This window comes from Hakea prostrata, chromosome 8 (genome assembly GCF_041222555.1).
Source record: "Hakea prostrata isolate BN-2017 chromosome 8, UWA_Hpros_2, whole genome shotgun sequence".
Taxonomy (NCBI): Eukaryota; Viridiplantae; Streptophyta; class Magnoliopsida; order Proteales; family Proteaceae; genus Hakea; species Hakea prostrata.
This window is the reverse complement of record NC_142607.1, coordinates 47,329,170-47,347,087: the sequence shown is the minus strand read 5'-3', so window position 1 is coordinate 47,347,087 and position 17,918 is coordinate 47,329,170. Positions and strand designations below refer to the sequence as shown.

Below are 17,918 nucleotides of genomic sequence, written 5' to 3'. Positions count from 1 at the left end.
TGAAAGAGTCCAAATTGAAATCTAAGAGAGAGATGTCCTTGCAACAAGTAGAACAAAACTCGAGGACTTCCTTACAACTTAGGAATCCCAACCTAACAAGGTAACTTAACAAATAATCACTCAAACTCAAAAAATAAAAGTAGACCTAGGGTCCCACAAACATACTAGGCCCAACTAAACTCTTAAGTGCACTCAACCAAAATATAGAAAAACTACCAAAATACCCCTGCCGGTACTAGAGGGCTGTAGGGTATGGGGAAGCCACCCTAGCCCCATTTCGGCCCTGAATCTGGTTCACATCAACGGCAAGGATCTACATTGCCGACCCTGTTTAGTTGGGATTAGGTTGGGTTGTTGTTGGAACTAGAAGACCTTAGATATTGTTTAAAGAGGTCAAAGGTATGACTGTGGAAGTGTTTGCAAGGGTAGAATAGGTTCTAATATGCAGGCACAGAAAGTACTAGCAAACAGTTTCATGGTGAATAAAAAAGTGAAGTTTGGACCATTGGGGTTGATAAATTGGGATATAGACATATAATTTTGTTTAGGTGGTTGAATGATGGATAGAAAGAAATTGCATGCTAAAGTAGCAACTGTAATACAAACAAGAATATGATACAAATGAGGAAAAATCAGTTGAAGTAGAATCCACCTTTAAAGAAGTAAATCCACATGGCAATAGCTGAAAGCTTGAGAGAAAAAATTTACTCATTTGTTCACCTGTGTGGGGAACACAGGCTTACATAGGTAGTCGAATGCTAAACTCTTGATAAAAACAAAAAGACACAAATTATGTAATACCCATGGGATTTCATAGGAAGTTTGGAAGCTACTAGAAGCACATAGAACTTCAAAGAAAATGGAAGGGGTGAAATAAACTCATAAAACAAAACCCTATTGCTCAGTTATGTCTTATTCTTATGATTTGCAAATCCTTACTTTGATAACAGTTACTTGTGAATTTATTATGAAGGCAAAAGTGGCTCAAGCCTGGGATGGAATAACCCCCCTATTAGGTCGCTTGTCGGCCCAACCAAGCAAAGAAACACTCAACATCCAAGGTTAAAAGGCAACACGATGAATAATTCAATGTTTACAAAGAGGGTGCCACTTCTTTAAATAAGTTGAAATCCACAAGGGAGTGGCAGAAATGCATTTAAAGAAAATGTAAAAGTATGTTCAGAAAGACCAGTTGGAAGACCAAATGCATATGATTTATAGATTTAGGACTAACTTGGAAAATACATAAAAGAGCAGTTTAGAATAATAACAAAGGACAGGTCTTTTGGAACTTCAACTATAAAAGGGATTAAACCAAAAAAAAAAGGTGGGGGGAGCTGGATGTGTGTCATCCTTTACATCGGGAATGAACTAAAACGACAGAAATCTGACACCTTGTAAAGAGGGAGCTTCTTCTATATATGCCTCAGTCGAGTATGTTGTCTCAAGGGAAAGTTCAGCATTATTAGGTCTCTTGAACATATCACCAACAACTCAACCAGCAGCTATAAAGGAGGCAAAGGACTGCTATAACCAAACCAAGCCAACCCCTGGACAAGATCAAATTTGATCTCAATTTGACATTAAGATTTCAAATATGAGATTCAGAGGATAACGGTTGCATATGTAAAGCCAATCCATGCACAACATATAAGAAAGAAATAGGAACAGATGAGAAACAACAACGCACAAACATGACTGTTTGTATCGTTAGAACACTTTATTGGGGGAAATAAAACTAGTAATAAAATGGGAAACAAAAGAAGAATAGAAGAACAGAGAAAATGGGGTAGCAATGCTTGACCAGCAAAGCAGACAAACAATCGCCACCATGAGCAAAGTCAATTTGCAACGTGAATTCAATCAAATTCTCATACAATATTAAAGTCTTGAGTTCTACGACATATTACTGAATCAGGCCTTATATGGGGCTGCAATCCTGGGCTCTTACAGGAAGGGGAATGAGAAGAATAGGAAGCGGGAAGTAGAAGAACAAGGGAAGGAAATCTCTCAATTAAAAACAAAACTCTTTAATCTATTCAATCTGTCAACTGTATCATAATACAATCTATTTAAAGGAAATGAAATGAATCACAAATCTCAGTTGAAATCAAAATCCTAACCAAAGTCTGCTTCACTCTTATGTTCGAAGAACAGAACAAATAAAGGACTAAACTTAAAACTGAAATATAATACTTAATTAAGTCCAATTCTTGTTGGACCAAACCCCATAGAACCGGTTCTTTTGGGGTTCGACCAAAAATGATTGGACCACTCTTTTTTTCTTTTTTCCCTTCTTTTTTTGTGGTTTGGGGGGGGGGGGGGATTTAAAAATCAGTTGGACCAGTCTGAAACTGGATCAATTACTGTGAATATAAGAACATTCAATTGCAAATATATAAATCTAACCAAACTTGGAATTAAATGAAGGAAGAATATAGGAAATTAAGCCATATCTTTGTAATTTATCCAGCCAAATCAAAATTTAACATCATATCCTACGTAAACTACCACCACTTGCCAGACCAGAAGTTTAGGACCATGGAGCGAAATTTGAGAGTTGTCTTGATTTCCATGAAAATGGAGACAAAATGTCTCCATATTTAAAAAATCCCCCATCTTGAAAGGTTTTGACCAGTTTTTACAGGTTTCGATTATATTTAAAACCTGTTGTAATTACAGTTTAGTGTAAGGGTAGACTTTACAGCCAATTAACGAAAATATATGTTTCATTTCCCTTTTTCCCCCTTTTGTTTAATGCCATTACATGTAATCAGTTGTTTCCTTTTGACTAAATAAAATTCTTCAAGAGAGATATTCTCCACTCAATCTTGAGAGCAAGGAACAAATTTCGGTCGAAAGCAAGATTTCGACCCATGAAAAGGCCAAAATTTTAGGTTTCGACCGAAATTTTGGCAAAACATATGATTTCTTTTTAAAATTTTGACCCAAGGTTTCGGGGCTTATATGACGTCCATTTCATCTGATTTTTTGCCTCCCACCTATTTATAGCATAAAAACACAATGGAACTAGTATTTTGCCAAAAAAACCAATGAAAAATTATCATTCAAGTATACTAATAAAAGACTGGTTCCAGCAAGTGCAAATTGTATTGCATACAAACATAGAACCATCAGCATACATGAATTGTTTGATAGAATGGTTACATATACAACAAGTCAACAAATAAAATGATCAACTGAATCAAGTCATGGTGTCTCACATATGTTCAGCTGAAGCCCATATATCATATATACATATGTATTTTGAAAAATACATAATTCAGAAAATAATTCTTAAAATAAAAAAATGAAAAAATGGTAGCAAATAAGGAAAAAAAAATTCTAACAAAAAAAATCATAGATCATACTATCATAGTCCTAGGCTAAGCATATATAATTTTAAGGCAATAGAAGATCATTTAAAGCATAAACAAAACAAAACAAAAAAAAAAAAAAAACAAAAAAAAAAAAAAAAAAAAAAAAAAAAAAAAAAAAAAAAAAAAAAAAAAAAAAAAAAAAAAAAAAAAAAAAAAAGAGAGGAAGTTTGGAACTGTTGAGTATGGCTCATATATCACATTCTATTGCTGCCGGAGTTTCCTTTGTAGTTGTTGTGTCTTAGAAGGTGTTTGGAGGCAAAAGATGAGTAAAAAATGTGCTTGAAGGCAAAGGAGTCCTGAAAATTAGGTGAAAATGTGATAGAAATCAACAAAAACTGAGAAAAAACAAGTTGAAATGGTCGAAATTTTGGTCAAAACATTTGAAATTTCGGTTGAAACCTATAACTTTTACGAAATAATTGAAATTTCATTTCGGTTTTAAAAAATGCAGGCATTTTGGTAGAAACTATGCTTGAGAGAGTGTTGAGCAGAATCAGTTATTTTCAAGGATTTGTGTGACAAGTGCTGATAAGCCTATCGGCACTGAACAAAAAATGGGGCTGACTTTATGTTAACAAAATTTTTGAGATGCATCTAGGACACTATTGCCGGCAGGCAGAACCCCCCCCCCCCCCCCATCCCCCTTCTCTCTTCTTTTATGATGAAGAGGAGGTCCCCAGAGCACTCGAGGGTCAGTTGGACCAGCAGAAGACCACCAGATAGGATGAAGATATCAATTTTCCAGATCAACTTCCAACGGCCATAACTTTTAGCCAGGTTGGAGTTATGGGATCCATAATACCGTTTTGGAAATGCTGCCAAGTCTACAGGCTGTCTAACTAATAAATTGGACTGACTTTTCGGAGTTGAATTCATGCATTTAATCTGTCTACGTGTTATGTTCAGGAATATATGCGAGCATTTAATCGAAAAATGTAAGTATTTAGTATGATTAAGTAGATGTTCAATCATAGTAGGAGTTAATATAAGTTAATAGAGAAATGGAGTAGCAGAGGAGAAGGTTTAGTTTTCTGTAACTATTTGTCATCTTAATTAAAAAGAGTTGGTATGAATGAAGAGGAGACTTCGAGTGTGTGGAATCATAAATTATCTCTTGAATTAACCGAGAAGAGGGCAGCTACCTCCCACTAAGCAGGCGTCATTGCTTTGTACATTTAAGTAAATTCCTCAGTAGAAGCACTTTCAGATTTACCCCAAGAAGATTTGGTATCCAGGTCAGAATCATTTAAATCTTTTGGTGTGCCTTTTCTTTTCCTACAACTGGTCTCAATGAAGAGACCAAAATTTAAAGGGGAAGGTTATATCCTGGTATGCACATAAGTATTTGATCTGAATAATGTAAGTGATTAGTACGGTAAAGTGGAAGGGGTGTCGAGTAGGAGTAAATAGAAGTTTCCAAAGTGATGGATTAGAGGAGGAAAGGGTGCAATTTTTATGTAAATAATTGTCATCTTCCTTAATAAAAGGGTGAAACCGGTGTCAAAGGCTTCCACAAAAGCAAAGTCCGGAAGGACATTTTTCCTATGCAGCCTTACCGAAATTTTTTTTGTTGAGAGGTTGTTTCAATACCTTGACCTTAGGCCACAACTGTGATCCACTGACCATTGTGCCAAGGCCCGCCCCCTTCTTGAGTCAGTTAAATGAAGGGGATACTTCGAGTTTGTTGAATCCTATATTATCTCTTTGAACTATCCAAAAGAGGTTGGTTGCCTTCCTAATAAGAGAGATACACCAACTTCGTCTCACCATTTGGTTATTCTTCAAAGTATCACTACAAAGCCTCCAAATTGTGCACAATTTCATAATATCAGCCCTTGGCTAGGACGCTTATTTGGCTGAATCCTATCCCTTCATAGCACAAGATATAGAAAGACGTATAGCTTCTAAAAAAGCTTTTATCGAATGAAAATAGACACCTTCCCTACCATTCAATTGATGCTAAAGCAAGAAGGGCTAGTCCTATAAGACTTCTGAAAGGAGTCGTTTTGAAGGGATAGCATTTTCCTATTTATTTTTCTACATAAATTCATTTCCTGCTTAGTTTATAATTATCTTTCCTGTGTAATCCAATCTCCTTCCATAATGGTCATTTTAGATGAAATAAAGCACCTTGAGTTTTTTAATGAAACTGTTTTCCCCGTTAGAATTACGGTTTCTTGTTCCTTCATGATTTGAGGCTTGCGAGCATTGGAGAGAAATCTAGCTCTGCATACTTTATATTACATCAACCCCCCTCTTTATTTTTTATCATCTGCAAGGTGTTGATGATGGTATTGAAGTGGCTCCTGCCTTGAACTATTCTTTCATCATCCCATCTATATTATGTATGCCAGCAATAACATGTATGAAAGGATTGCTAGCATGCATCTCCTCAGTAGGTAATATTTTTCTTTAAGCCCCATAAAAAAGCATTTTCTTATGTATGTTTTCAACAATGCAAATAATTCTTACCCTTCAACCACCTCCCAAACCAAATCAAAATGCATATGGAAATGACATCAATATTCTCAAATCTTATAACAAAACTTAACCTCAGGTATGATCTCAGAAGCTAGTGATATAAAAAAGATAAAGAAATAAAGTGTATAAGGTATAATCCATGATTCTTTTTCCATACTTACAACTACTTTCAAATAAATAATGAAAGAAGCACAGATAATTGTTACAACACATATTACTTTGAGAATGCATGATCGTTTTGAAAGATACGTGGGATCAAACAGATAAATACCTGGACAGGAATAAAACTAAATAAATTAACAAAAATAAAATTTGATTCAATCAAAGGAGGAAAGCATAACCCATATGATACAAATACAAGTTCACTGAATCTTTGAATTCAGATGGTAAAGAAAAACACTTATTTGGCCTATAAAGATTCAGGTTTAGTACTGAGAATGTATGAATGAGGATTTGCTTTGATCTGAAAACAATCCAAATTATCTACTATATTTGTCATTCCGCTGACAATTAATGATACACCATCTGCCGTCCAGTTAAAAGAAAATACTACAGTAGTAACAGGTATTAAAGAGGAATGCAGAAAGATAGAACCGAGTAGCTGACCACTCTGCACTTTCTCAATCCATTAACCATAAATCATCCCACAATGAAAATGATGAATATGAGAGATCTAGAATCGACAAAACTTGAAAAACTTAAACTTGCCATTCATACATTATCATCATAACAAAAAACAAACAAACAACTCATCCAAATCAAACTAAACCTCAAAAACAAAACCAAGGAAATAAAACTCACCCACTAGAATCAGTGACATCCCTAGAAATCTTCATCTTCTTGGTGGTTCCCTTATACAAGTCCTCCAAACTGCAAGGGAGAGTTCGCTCAATAGGGGCAGCCTTTCGGAGACCAGCATAACCAGAAGCCTCACCGCCTCCACCCCTAAACTGAGAGAAGACATCTTCCCCAAATACACTCCTCGAGAAATTAGGAACGCCACCACGGCCACCCATGTCTCCCATACCTCCGAAAGGAGCAGAATTAAAACCAAAGAACTCGGAGAATATATCGTCAGCACTCCTTGGGTTGAAGCGGAACGTCGTTGGTCCACCAGCACCGGCATCGTACATACCAGAAAACCCACCAGCACCAGGCGGTGGAACCTGACCCTTGAGTCCTTCTTCACCATACTGATCATATACCGCTCGCTTTTGTGGGTCACTCAAAACCTTTTCAAAATTAATCGAACAAATTAAGGATACGAATTGAGAAGAGATAGAAATAGGATTGAGAACTAGAGATTCAGAGATTTGAGAGATCTTACGTCGTAAGCTTCAGAGATTTGCTTGAATTTGGCTTCTGCTTCTTTTTTGTTTTTGGGGTTCTTATCTGGATGCCATTTCATGGCTAGCTTCCGATAAGCTTTCTTCAGGTCATCGTCTTTGGCGTTTCGGTCTACCTGTAAAACCTTATAGTAATCCACACCCATCTGTTCTTGTGCTTCTCACTCACCTCTCTCTCTCTCTCGCTCTCCCTCCCTCTCCCTTTTTCTGAACTCACCTCTCGCTTGTTTCCTTCAGCTTGGCTGCGGAGAATTTCGCCGGACGTTTCACTTGACACTGGAGAGAGCAACGGTGAAGGCAAGGGAAGAAAAGAATAGACTGGTTGCGCAAGCAACCATGGCTCTCCCGTGGGCCTAATCTCTATGTTGGGCCCATGATAGATATCTCCTTAGCCCTGTATCGGCCCATGCAGTTCATTCTATGGGTTGGGTTGGGGTTTAGAAAGGTAAGGATGAATGATTTACATGTCATTCTTATTTTTTTTATCTTACTGTTATCATTAAAATCCAATTTGTAAAATAAATAAATAAATATTGAATATGAATCCAATTCTTATTATTTTTTTTTTTAAAATATTGAATATGTTTGAGTATGATTGTATGAAAGTTTCTTGCTCTTTTTTTATTAATTATTTATTTTTATTTGTGGTTGATTCGTTGAAGTGAGAGAGCATATAATTTTAATATACAAAATTAAATTCAACTATTAAATTTATTTTTGTAATAATTTAAATATTAAATTCAAACCCAACAAAATAGAAAATCTATCCTAGAATCCAAAACACAATAGAATATGAAAGTTTATGACTTTTATTATATCTAAACTCTAGCATCTACAACATTGGATAAGATTTTGTATATTGGATTTTGAAAAGTTTGTTGTGAATTAAATAATAAATAGAACACTTTCACAAGCAAACAAATCATGGAATAATCCATCATCTCTAAGTCTTCCTCTGAACTTTAAATTCATCGTTTGAATTCTATCTATATTTTTCTCTGATCTTGAAAACAGAAAAGAAAAGAAGCTAGGAACAAAATAGGGAATAATAGGTTTATAAACCTGGGTCCACCCATCCCCCCAATGTTGAATCATGGGTCCACCCCTCCCCCCAATGTTGAATCATGGGTCCGCCCCTACCGGTTCATACCAGGTTGACCAATGGTCTAAGAACGATGCGAAGTTGAACCATGAATTACGCTGAAAGCTAATAGTGGACTTCGATTCGGAAATAAACATATGACGGTTTAGATGCGATCTTGACAGAAGGTAAAATCTATATATAGGAAAGAGACGAAGGCAGAGGTATGCCATTTCAAAACCATTGAAGGTAGTCTGCAATTTTCCTGCTTTTTGGTTTTTCAAACCAAAGGGTTCTCAAGAACTCTAGATCTCATTCGACTCAAACTCAACTAACTTGATTGTCGGAGGCGGATCGCCAATCAATTTGATCATTCGCAGGCTAGGAGTGATTCAATCAATTCAAACTAGAGCATTCCAAATTGATGTGGTCTACAATCTCTATTCTTAGCAAAAGTTTTGGAGTATTTCATCCTAACCATGTTTCAGGCCATGGGGTTCTTTGATGGAGTCTTTAAGGCAATTAGAAGGCATGGTCAAGACAATCTCTCCCCCTTATTTATTTATTTATTTATTATTATTTATTTCACTTCTACTCCATTTTCTAGAACTCGCAACTACAAAACCAATGGTTTTGGTTAATGCTCTACAAGTCAAAAAGAAACACATCCACCCAACTTTTTCTCTTGATCCCTATAAATGAAGAAGAAAAAAAAAGAAGAAGAAATAATTAATTGCGCAAAGTGAAGAAGATAATTTGAGTGACACCTTGCCATCGTTCTTAGATAAAGGAGACAAAAGTTAAGAGAGAAGAGGAGAGAGAAAATGTTAAAAGGATGAAACATGTTTTCTTATTCAGGGTTTTGCCATCATGCTCAATACAAGGGTTCTCCCTTATGGGTCAGTATCATCAATTTTGAGTTCTCCAATCCATCTAGTGATGTTGGTCACAATACTCGTGTGGGGGGGGGGGGGGGTTGGGCTCATATTTGTTCAAGGTGACAATATTTCTTTCTACCCAAAGGAAATAACAAGTGATAATGAAAACTAAAAGAACCATCGGGCAATATTTTTGTTTAGTTGATGATCATCTAGCATCCGGCTGCATCATTGCAAGATCGATTCCTAGGCCATGTATGTCATTCTTAATCCTGGTGATTCTGCTGCCCAAATTCTATTTGTTCATTGGCATGATAGGAAAACATGCCAAGCAGTCTCCTCCTTATCTTTGCAAAGTTCACAATAAGGGTGCACCTCTGTCCATTGGGATACACAAGGTTTAGTTAGCAACCCTACATTCAATGGACACCAAAAAAAAAAAATTTAAGCCTTGGATATAGTGGTAGTTTCCAGAAGAAATTCCACCACTAGGAAAAGGGATGGGCAGTGGAGGGGTAATGTTGTCTCCTCAATGCTCGTCCCGCCAATTTGGTAGAAAACTCGCCATTGGAGGATATGTTTGATACCCACTTATCATAAGAAGAGTTGAGAGTGAGGTTTGATAAAACATGGTCGGGAATATTAAAGTTTGAGAGATACTCCCTGTTGAATTGAGTATAGTGTACCATCTGTGCCATCGTGGTGTTAGGTGCCCATGCATCTTCAATGAGGAACTTCTTGCCACAATTTCTGCATTTGGTAGCCATGAGTCTTACCAAAAAGATGTATTTTCCCCGTTTCCTACTTTCTTTCCCACCATGTTTTTTAAGTCTGGAATAATGTTGCATACTTGTCCATGCCCACGACCCAGCTTTTTTTCTTACTTTGGAGTTGAAAATATTGGATTTGGGGAAGCATCTAGCCTTCAGAGTGGAGTCCCATAAGCAGTGTGGCTCATTTAGTGGCCTCCAGTCTTGCCTTAAAAGTAGTGCAAAGTTGGTGTCTTCCATTCTCTTACAACCCAACCCTCCTTCCATTCTCTTATAGCCCAACCCTCCTAGGGTGTGAAATCCCCTAGGATCCTAACTCAAAACCCATCTTGTAGATCCAAGAACCCTGAATACAAGTAGAAGACAGTTGTTGGCCATCCAAGTAAAGACCAATGGATATGCGTGGTGAAGACGAAGAATCTAGTGTTTTTACTGAGTTTTGGAAGAAGATATGACATGAACAAGGATAGACTGAGAAGATGGATTAAGAACTCATAGATGATGTATTTGGAAGGTCCCTAAGTTTAGGTAAGACCCTTTAATAGAGTGTGCAAAGTGGCAAGATAGTGCCATGGATCAACCACCTGGGAAAACCTCTCCTGGAGTAATTCTGGGCTGGTCGATTGGGTGGGGTTTCCCCAGGACGACACTGTGGGTGACCACCCCTGGTGTCAGCAGGTGGAAAAGGGTAATTTCGGGTTTTTGAGTTTGTGGACCCCTATTTAAAGTCGTGTTCAGCCTAGAATGTGTTATTTTATTCCCCATCCGTCAAAGAACTCCTGTACATGTCAGAGAAGGCGTTTCGGAGAAACAAGAAGTTGTGTAACTGATCCGAAAAATTATTCAAGTTTTATTCCACAAATTGAAGGTAAGTTACTCTTCTAGCTAATCTAATTCATTGCTTTTGATATTTTGACAGATGAAATAATCAGGGAAGATCGATTTAATTAAGGGAACCAAAACCCTAATTGGATCTAGCAATACGAGTGATTCTCCAATCACTCTATGATGCTGAATTTTCCTTCGTAGGAAGAATTTGGATAAGACTTAGATTAAGATCTATTTAATTATTGTTTAGATTCGGGATCAACATGTGTTTTGTGTTAAACCATGTTTAGGGAAGGTTTTGAGAACCCTTGGGTGATCCAAAAGCCGTAAAAAACCAGAAAAATGAAGCCAACGGGAACCTTGTTGGGTTGCTGTCCACGCACCTGACAAGGGTCTCCCGAGGGGGTCGTCAACCCCCCTTCTGGTTGGAGCAACCACCCCCTAGGATCAATTTGGAGGGGTCTCCCTAGGCAACCACCCCCATGCTGTCTAGGTTTTGAACCTATGTTTTGAAGTATGACTTTTTGATGAAATTGTAACTTAAACCATAAATTATTTAGGATATTTTGAGATGTGTTAGGCCATCATTTGGTATATAGTTTTGAAAGGTTATATTCTACTTATCAGGTGAGGAAATCCAATCATGTATGCATATTTTTGAAGCACGATCTACTATTAAATGTGAATGATGTGCAATATATTGTTTCTATATATTTCTTTATTCTTAAGTGAATCTGAAATTATCTTGAATCATGCTTTATCTATGTTTTGTTGAATCATGATGTGCAGAGGTTTGAGTGTGGGTTAACAAAGTGGTGCATGGACTTGACCTGGGGTTGCGGCTTGACCATTGCCCTCGGAACCTTAGAATGCACATGTAGTTTAGGGTGCACATCTAGGATTGGAAGATGTTAAAGAGCCAAGTAAAAGCCTCCTACATGTTGTTTAAGCTTGCAGCAATGTTAAAGATCAACCAGGAGTGCAAAGCGCCCAAGTATTGCAAAGTACAATGGGGCGGTTGATTGGCCAAGCAACCCCCCTTGGCGGTTGATTGGAAAGTATGGTCAAATTTGCTTTTTTTGCCCTCCGACACTCTATTTAAACCCCCTAAACCCTATTTTGCATTATTTTAATGTTGTAGACTGTTAGGGACAGCTGCAACCCTAACAGTCTACAACGTTAGAGCACACGTATTGGAGAAGGAAGACCTCATTCCGTGGAGAATCTCAGAGACTTTGTTGACTTTTGGATCCTAAAAGAAGGTTAGTTACTACTCTCTCATTCTTATAATTCTCTCATCTTTAGAGAGTGATTTTCTTTCAAATCTTTACTAGAAGATGAAAAGGGATGAAGAATATTTATTTATTTCATTTCCAATCAGATCACCGGGAGAATATATCTCATATCTATTTTAATGGTGGTTACTTTCAGAAAGAGACGTCAAATTTCAGATCCATATTGTGTTTAGTTCTTTTGTTTCTTGTGATTGGAGAGGCTTGTGTGGTGATCTAGGAATGTGATTTAGGTTTAAGATCATCCCAAAAATCTGTCGAAGATGGATGATCAAAAGTCTGAATTTTGGACTTGGGAAACTGCCAAAAAACCTAGCGGTTGCTTAAGGAGGTCGTGGTCAATTGGATCAACCACCCCATGCAACCACCCTAAGCGACTGGTTTGTTTCCAGAACTTGTTTTGAGGTTGTTTTTACTCAGTTTGATTCCTAAGCCTAAAAGTATCTTAATAAACGTAACTCAAGGGTTTATTGGGATCTACTGGATTGTTTGGTTGTGAGAATCTTGATCATCTATCAACACTTTTTTTCGCTAAGTTAGGTAAGCACACAATTACATATATAGTTGGATTGTTTGATGTGTTGATTTGTTTACTATTCTAAGCATGTCTGTAACTCTATAACTATTGTAATTACTGTTATGCATGATCAACTATTAATTATGAATGATATTTATTGTACTTTAATTTAATGTATGATGAGATTGGTATGGTTTGACATGGAGTATACATGGATTGGCATCCTTACCCTTGAACATCAGGGATTGTGGTATGGACCATTGTTTTTTGTGCTTCATGCACTTTTCTTAGTTGTAGTCCTCCATGATTAGGATGTCTAGATGTATGGTTAGATTACCCAGCACATGCTACTACCCTTTTGGCAAGGGTATTGAAGTCAAGTGACATGTGATGGCAGTGACATGGTCCTGTGGGCGTCCAATAGAGGTAACCAGTTTGTGAGGAGACACAGTGGCCCACTGTTTATCATGATTGGTAGGGTTGCATATGTTGAGGGTTGGGATCATGGGTTTCCAAAAGATGACTTTGGTGTCGTGTGGAAACATGAAAGGCATCCACCTTAGGATATGTGGATGACCATAGGGTTAAGGAATGTTGCCTAATAGAAGTAACTAGTCTATGAGGATTAGCATTCCTAGGTGGAGAAGGATACTGGATCAAAAGGGCACTAGGCATGAGGGAAGGTATCTAAACCACATGTAGTTTGTCACAGTACGGCCTTGCATTGGGTTTAGAATCCCCAACATGGACCATTACTTAGACCAATGGTTGTGCTGAGAGAGTGTGGACCTATACCCCAGCCATGGCGGATGATGTGGACTATACCCCTTACCCAGGATCCCAACAGAAGTAGCAAGTCCGTGAGGGATCAGAGTGATGAGACCTACCAAGAGGAGGGCTGGCGTATATCTTATTGCATGTCTACCTAGATAGAGACTTGCATAATTAGACTTCTTCGATGCATACATAACATATCATTCCATTATTCATTTCTTTATTTTCATGTGATCGTGGTATATGTATGTGATTGTTGCCTTACTGAGTTTGTTAGAACTCATTCCTTATGATTTCTTGTTTTCTTCAGATGGTTATGCAAGAATAGAAGAAGCCTTGCATCTATAGGAGAACCGCATTGAAGAGATATTGGAGACTCCAGTGGGAACTAGTTACAATGAACACAAAACTTCATGTGGATGCATGGAGTGGTCTTACTACACCCATTGATAGAAATAGGACTCTAGTTGTTTGTCGTTGGGATAAAGGGATGAAGGAGGGTCTTATGACCCCATTTTTAGAACGATTGGAAGAGAAAACGGATAAAATGCTTAAAGAGAATTGTAAACAATAATGATACATTTCTTATTTTAGCTTCCACTTATACATTCTTATTTTTAGATACTCTTAGTATTCATTTTGGAATTTTGGAGCCTTAATTCCTTTAGTAATTAATGAATTTGTTTTCTTGCTCTTGATTATGGAATTGTGTGCCTTATTTATTATTAATATTGTAACTGAGATCTTGTGGATGTGGATCACACCTATGGGTTTTCAAGGAGGATCATATACCGTCGGGTGGGGTGTGACACTATGCATTGTGCTAGGTATTTCCCTGACACGCTCTGATTCTCAAGCCAATGGTCTTGGTGAGAGAGTGTGGCCCTAAATCCCAACCATGGTCGATGAGAAGACTGATATCCCTATACCTTGGTTGTGATGCCCAGTTCGGTCGAGGCTGTTGGGGTCTGTGTGAGACTACCTAGAGGAGGCAGTGGGTGTACCTTATTGTGTGTCTACCTAGTTAGAGACTTGCATTGATTAGAATTTAGAACATCACTGCATTGCATTGCACTTACATATCATTTTATCATCATTCATTTTCTCATGTCTTAAATGTGTGGATATATGTTGTTGATTGTCTCGCTAAGTTCAGTGGAACTCATCCCTTTTGAAATTTTATCTTTAGTCTACTTTGCAGGTTATTGGGAAACCCTTTTGCCAAAGAGTTCGACGCTAGTAGAATAGTATGATGAACCAACATGAGAGGACTCCGAGGCACATGGAGACTCGTGCCCTTGTTTGGACTTCTTCTATGGAGTCCAACCCTTATGAGCATCTAGATATCACATATGAGAGTGTGGTGGCTCTGATAGGGATTAATTATCTTTTCTTTTGCTTAGTTAGACAATACTGGGACTTCTAGAGAACTTGGAAAAGATGTAACTTTATAGTTTGACCTTCCTTTCTAGTTTGATATTTTATTCCCAATTTGATACTCTTTAGGGAATATTCCTTGATTCCTGACATTATTTAATTATTGGATCTATTGTCCGTTTGCTTATGATTATGTTATTATATGGGTTGGTTTGTGATTGCACAACAAACTTGATCTTGTGACCATGGATGACTCTCTTGGGTATTCGGGTGGGTTCGATATTGGCTAGGCAGATCTGTCCTAGGGCCTTGGGTTGACAACACTTATCCCAAGAGATGAGAGTTAGTTGTTTTGCTTTACTTGGTTTGCCTAGCCAAAACTTCTAACAAAGAGAGTCTATCTTTGTAGCAAGTAGATTTTGGGAAGCAGAAACATTGCATATGATATAAAGAGAGCGGCTGCAGAACAAACCTAATCATGACGTTTTTGCCTGCAAAGAATAGTGAAGTAGCCTTCCAGGTAGCAAATCCATTGGTGCATATTTCTTGAAGGGGTTTTTAATAAGATGACCTTTTCATTTTTCATTTTTTTCTTTTTCATATTGAATGAGTAATAAGAATGAGAGGTGTTAAGCTTTTTATCATCCTGGCGTCGAGCCAAACTTTTCTGGTTTACCCCAACATTTGCCACCTATCCAAATGTTGCTGAGCAATTTTTGGATATCAAATGGACCTCCCCATAAGGTAATTTTAATGTGACCGATTTACCCTCTTTTGTATCTTTTGCAGCATGAAGTAGATTAGTTCCCAAGTAGAGAGCATCTCTTCTTATTTTAGAGATTCAAAGAAGAGTAAGGATTGGGATTTATTATGGTGGTCAATGCTCCTACTAAAGAAAGCCCCAGTTTTTTCAACATTGATCTCCTTCCCAATTATATTGAAGAACAACTCTAGTGTTGCTTTGATGGTTAAGATATCTCCATCTTTGCTCGACAGAACAGGAAAATATCGTCAACAAAGAAGAGGTGTGAGATTTCCAGTGTAGTTCTTGCAATTTTGATCCCTTTGAATTGGTTCAAAGACATGTATTCATTTACTATTCTTGACAAGACTTCCATAATAAGAAGGAAGAGATAGGGGCTCAAGAGACAACTTTGTTGAAGCCCTCTAGACCCTGTGAAACATCCATAAGGGATACCATTGAGTGTAACGAAGAAGTAAGAAGAACATATAAGTTTGTTCACCAGATTGCACCAGCGTTGGAATATATGAGAAATTCATTCTAAACCAGATGAAATTTCAATGTTTTCAATAAAGATCCACATAAAGGAATCAATATTGGTCTCCATCGACATGATACATTATAAATGTATTTGTAATCCCATATAGTTATCAGCTAGTATTGATTCAATCAAATAGGTATTGGTCATGACAGATTCAATATGAATATACTTACATGACAAAGGTAAATTGTAATGGAAACAACAACTTTTTTTTTAATAAAAAAAGAAAAGTGTACATAGGCATTATTTGGCCAATTTGATCTATGAAACTCTTCCCTATATGTGGATGTGGAGTTGTCCCCCCCCCCTCTTTCTAGAAGTATCAAACCCATAAACTTTCACATGAATTTGAAGCACATTTTCACAAAAAAGTCTTTCTTATTATATTATAATAAACATTGAACACTTTAGACTAGGTTTTGGCCCATACATGCAAACACAACAAATAAAACCAAACAAAGTTCTAAAATAACATAGAGTTTTTTACCGGTGGCCCACTTAAGTATCAAACCCACTTTAAGATAACATAAAACTCTTCCCTGTATGTGGTGTGGAGTTGTCCCCCCTTATAAGTGAAAAAAATTATTGGTGACTCAATTTGACCAAATTCCAAAATTACTGGTTACCCACTGTTAGAGAAGAACCTTCATTCTGCTAACTAATTCAAAATTTGAAAATGAAATGACCATTTTCCCTTACATGTAGTGTTATGACAATAATGCCCCCATTATTGTGTCATTCTATGCCCAACCCTTAGGTGGGTGAAGGGGAAACCTTCACCTTACGCTGGAAATCACCTAGCCTCGCCAGAAACCTGATAAGTTTATTTTATGCATACTATCTATCTTGAGTAATTAACTGGATATGTTTTCATGTATTCGCACTTGCTTTATATCATTTTACCCTAATATCACATGCAAATGAGCATAAGATGCACTCTCCCCAAATTTAAGTAATTTTGGTAATTTATATTTATTTTGGTTAATTGATTTAAATTTATCTATGCTTGCAATGAATCATTTGTATTGGGACTTCTTTAACAACAAGGATTTGTTGTAGCAATTAGTACAATTTGAAGGTTGATCAAAGAAGACAAAAAGAGGGTAAAGAATCATACTCAGAGAAAGAAAAAAGAAGAATCTTGTTTTTGGATGTGCTCTGTCTAGCATCTTGATATTTAAATCCAATGGTGAGATTGTGCGTTTGAGCTCTCAAAATTAATGCAATTTGTATGCCGCCTAGACAAACAAATTTCTTGGTTGAGTCAAATCAGGATCAAACTCATAGTTTGTTTCAAACTGTGTCAGGAATCATATCCCGTGTAATATAGGAAATCACTCTATAAAAGGGGAGCATACTCTAGCAATAGAAAAACGTTTTTGGCTTAGGAGAACAGAGAGGACGACTTTGGAGAGGAGGAGTTGCTTTGGGATGGATTTGGAGTTGCTGGAGTTTCTACTTCTTAGAGTAATGTTCCCTTTAACTATTTATTCGTCTTCTTCTATAATGTTATAAGTTTCTTTTGCTAGGGTTAGATGGATCCTTAAATGAGATAATTATTGTTTTTATTTTTCTTTCATATAATTCAATTCTCCCTCTTGTTTTCTTCAATTTTGTTCTTAATGTCTGGCCAATATTCATGAATCTCATGGTGTGTTTTCAATCATGTAACAATGAGGAATGTATGCTAGACCTAGGATTGAAGAATGACAAATTACATCTAAAGTGTAACAGGTTAGATGGTTTGTTCAACTTATTTATGAGTTTCTTGTGTTTAATACAATATATAAAATTGATCCTCTAAGGGTAACTGGTAAGGGGGTTTAATATGTACGCATCCTTAGGGTAACAGATGAGGTATCTAACTTAGGGAATCTCATCGACAAGAGTGGAGATTAAATTGGTTATATG

General features: G+C 37.0%; 1 protein-coding gene across 2 annotated transcripts in view; it reads right to left on the bottom strand.

Moving 5' to 3' along the window:
* LOC149008265 (uncharacterized) overlaps nucleotides 1–17,918 on the bottom strand; it is a 46,278-nt gene that overhangs the window by 5,067 nt on the left and 23,293 nt on the right. The window contains exons 2-3 of one of the 2 annotated variants that reach the window (XM_089164535.1): nucleotides 7,189–7,376; nucleotides 6,663–7,093 (exon numbers count right to left, since the gene is read on the bottom strand). In XM_089164535.1, coding sequence (XP_089020661.1) covers nucleotides 6,663–7,093; nucleotides 7,189–7,353 — 596 coding nt within the window. In that variant the 5' untranslated portion in view covers nucleotides 7,354–7,376. Of the gene's footprint in view, nucleotides 1–6,662; nucleotides 7,094–7,188; nucleotides 7,537–17,918 lie in introns of those variants that run through there. The other variant, XM_089164534.1, reaches the window with a different exon arrangement.